The following is a 2,621-nucleotide window of genomic DNA, read 5'->3' as shown; positions in this document are numbered from 1 at the left end:
GCAATGATCAGTAAATACTGGGAAGTGAGTTTTCAGAGTCTGAGACTTGCAAGCTGGTGACAGACCGCTCCAGCTTCCAGTGGGCCCGCGTGGGGGCACTGATCAACCCACTTGAGCGGTGGGATCAAGGTCTTCAGCCTTAGCAGGGGGAGCCTCTGCCTGGCCCTCTTCGTTCCCGTGCCCCTCAGACAGCGTCTCCTCCAAAAAGGGTCCCCTCCACCCAGAATCTCCTCCCCTGGGGGAGACCCCTCTGTCTGCGGGCCCCCTCCCATAGGAGGGCCCTTCTTCCTCAGGGTGAACCTCTGTCCCGGATACCCGCTCCCAAGACCGAGACCCTGTTACGGCTCAACCCCCTACAGGCCCCTTACCCCCCGGATCCCTTCCCCTGGGGGAGACCCCTCTGTCCGCGGGCCCCCTCCCATAGGACGCGCCCCTCTTCCTCAGGGTGAACCTCTGTCCCCAATACCCGCTCCCAGGACTGAGACCCTGTTACGGCCCTATCAACACGGGGCCCCTCCCAACACGGGGCCCTTCCCCCCGGCGTCCCCTCCCCCCGGCGTCCCCTCCCCTCGGAGGAGCCCGGTCTGCGATGCCTCCCAGTCAATCACCCCTAGCATCCCTCTCCGCCCTCACCCAGAACTTCCGCCGCGCCCCCTCCCCTCAGGCGGGACTTCCGCCGGCGCCCCCCCCCCCGCGGCTCCGTTCCCTCCTCCCGCCTGAGGCGAGTCTGGGCTCGGCCTCGAGCTCTCCGGCCGCGGCGCAGCTTCTGGGCAGCGTGGGCTGCAGCGTCGGCGGCGGTTAGGGTTGTGTAGGGCGAGGCCTCTCCCTTCCTCCTCGCCATCTTACTCCTCCCTCCTCGCCATCCTCCCCCTCCCTCCTCCTCGCCTTCCTCCTCCTCGTCAGGCTTGGCCAAGCTCTGAGCGGCAAGATGGCGGCGCCCAGGCCGCCGCCTGCCAGGCTGTCGGGCATCATGGTGCCGGCACCCATCCAGGACCTGGAGGCCCTGCGCGCGCTCACGGCGCTCTTCAAAGAGCAGCGGAACCGGTAACGGGCCCGGCTGGGGGTCTGCCCCGGGCAGGGGAGGGCGGCCGGGACTCCCACGGCGGCCCCGGCCTGGGCCCAGGCGCCGCCCCCTCCTCGTTGGAGACGCGGAGGGCGAGGCCTGCGCGGGCGGCCCGAGCGCCACCCAGGCCTCCCGACTCCCAGGCACCGCCTCGTGCTCGTGGGTCCCCGCGGGGTCTGGGGCGGGCCCCCGCTCCCCCACCGCAGCCCGTCCGGGTGCGAAGCCGCGACGCCGGGAGCCCTTGCCGCGGCTTGCGGGTGTTGTTGACCCAACACACGCTTAGGCCGCCCCTGTCATGTGCGAGGGCTGCGCCAGGCCCTGGCTGCGAGACCCACACGGCCCCCAGAGTCATAAAGCGTGTATTTTAGCGGGAGAGACGCGTGTTACGGACGCGGGAATTGGGCAGTTGCGGGGATGCCAGTTTCTAAGCATGGAGTGGGACTGGCACTCCTTTCTCCTCGGCGTTAAAGCCCAGGCTGCACCATCCCCCCTGGGAGCAGCGCTCTGTGCAGTGTGGAAGAGCAGGGGCCTGGAGAGACCAGTCCAGTCCTGATGCCACTGAGGGGCGAGATAGCCAGGCAAAAAGAGAAGGTGCCCAGGAGTCAACAGTTGTGGATTTGGTTCCTGGCCTTGCAAGCTGCGTGTTACTGTGCAGTTTCTCCAAGCCTTAGAATTCTTGTCTAAAAATGGGACTGTAATACACAGCTTAGTTGCTGGATTGTACAGAGGAATAAATGAAATAAAGCATGTGAAAATATAAAATGTGCGAAGCACTCAGTCAATGTTTGTTTGATCTTGTTCTATCAGGGCCTCAGTTTTCTTGTCTATTTAATGGGAGTAAAGTTGAACAGTACCTCCCTGGTGATAGTATCATAAGAATTAAATGAGATATAATGCATATTAAATCCTTAGGACATACCTGTACATAGCACTAAATGTAGCTGATATTATCACTTAACACATTGGTAGTTCCCCATGTATCAGCTATTGTGCTAGGTGATGGGGTGGGAAAATGGAAAGTCCTTGCTCTCTCCTGTACTAGTATGTACAGGATAACTACAGCTGTGGGGGTATGTATGTACAAAGAGCAGAGGGAACATTGAAGAAAGACTTGGGTTGGCCTAGGTGATCACTATTCCTCTCTTTAAACTAGACACCTGGTCTGAGCACTTCCTTTACCTCAAATCACTTGGGGCAATGTGGAGCTGCTGAAAGAATGCTATTAATAAAAGTCCCTGGTACTGCTCCATGGGCCTTTGGGGGAGATGTATTTATTGATATAATGCTTAGGCATTTCTGTACCATGATGGACCTTGCTTTTAGTTAATAACCCAGTCATCAACCATTTATTGAGCACCTACTATGAAACAGATTTTTTTGTTAGGGGCTGAGGGTACAAAGATGAATGATGTGATTCCTTTTATCAAGCATGTTTGGGAAATTGCTAAATAAACACATTTTAAATGGAAATCTATACAAGAGGTGGTGGCACAGGAGAACATGTGGATCCGTTGGAAGATTGGTGAGTGAGGAAAGGCTTTTTTTTTTTTTTTTTTTT

General features: G+C 58.0%; 1 protein-coding gene across 2 annotated transcripts in view; it reads left to right on the top strand.

The window, feature by feature from the left end:
- Positions 1-662: 662 nt before the first annotated feature.
- ATXN10 (ataxin 10) overlaps positions 663-2,621 on the top strand; it is a 184,870-nt gene continuing 182,911 nt past the window's right edge. The window contains exon 1 of one of the 2 annotated variants that reach the window (XM_017850797.1): positions 663-1,044. In XM_017850797.1, the coding sequence (XP_017706286.1) occupies positions 929-1,044 (116 nt within the window). In that variant the 5' untranslated portion in view covers positions 663-928. The remainder of the gene's footprint in view (positions 1,045-2,621) is intronic. The other variant, XM_017850798.1, reaches the window with a different exon arrangement.

Source organism: Rhinopithecus bieti, unplaced genomic scaffold (genome assembly GCF_001698545.2).
Source record: "Rhinopithecus bieti isolate Rb0 unplaced genomic scaffold, ASM169854v2 scaffold_32081, whole genome shotgun sequence".
In the NCBI taxonomy this organism is placed as follows: Eukaryota; Metazoa; Chordata; class Mammalia; order Primates; family Cercopithecidae; genus Rhinopithecus; species Rhinopithecus bieti.
Note: the sequence above shows the minus strand (reverse complement) of the source record. Positions and strands in the feature narration are given on the sequence as shown.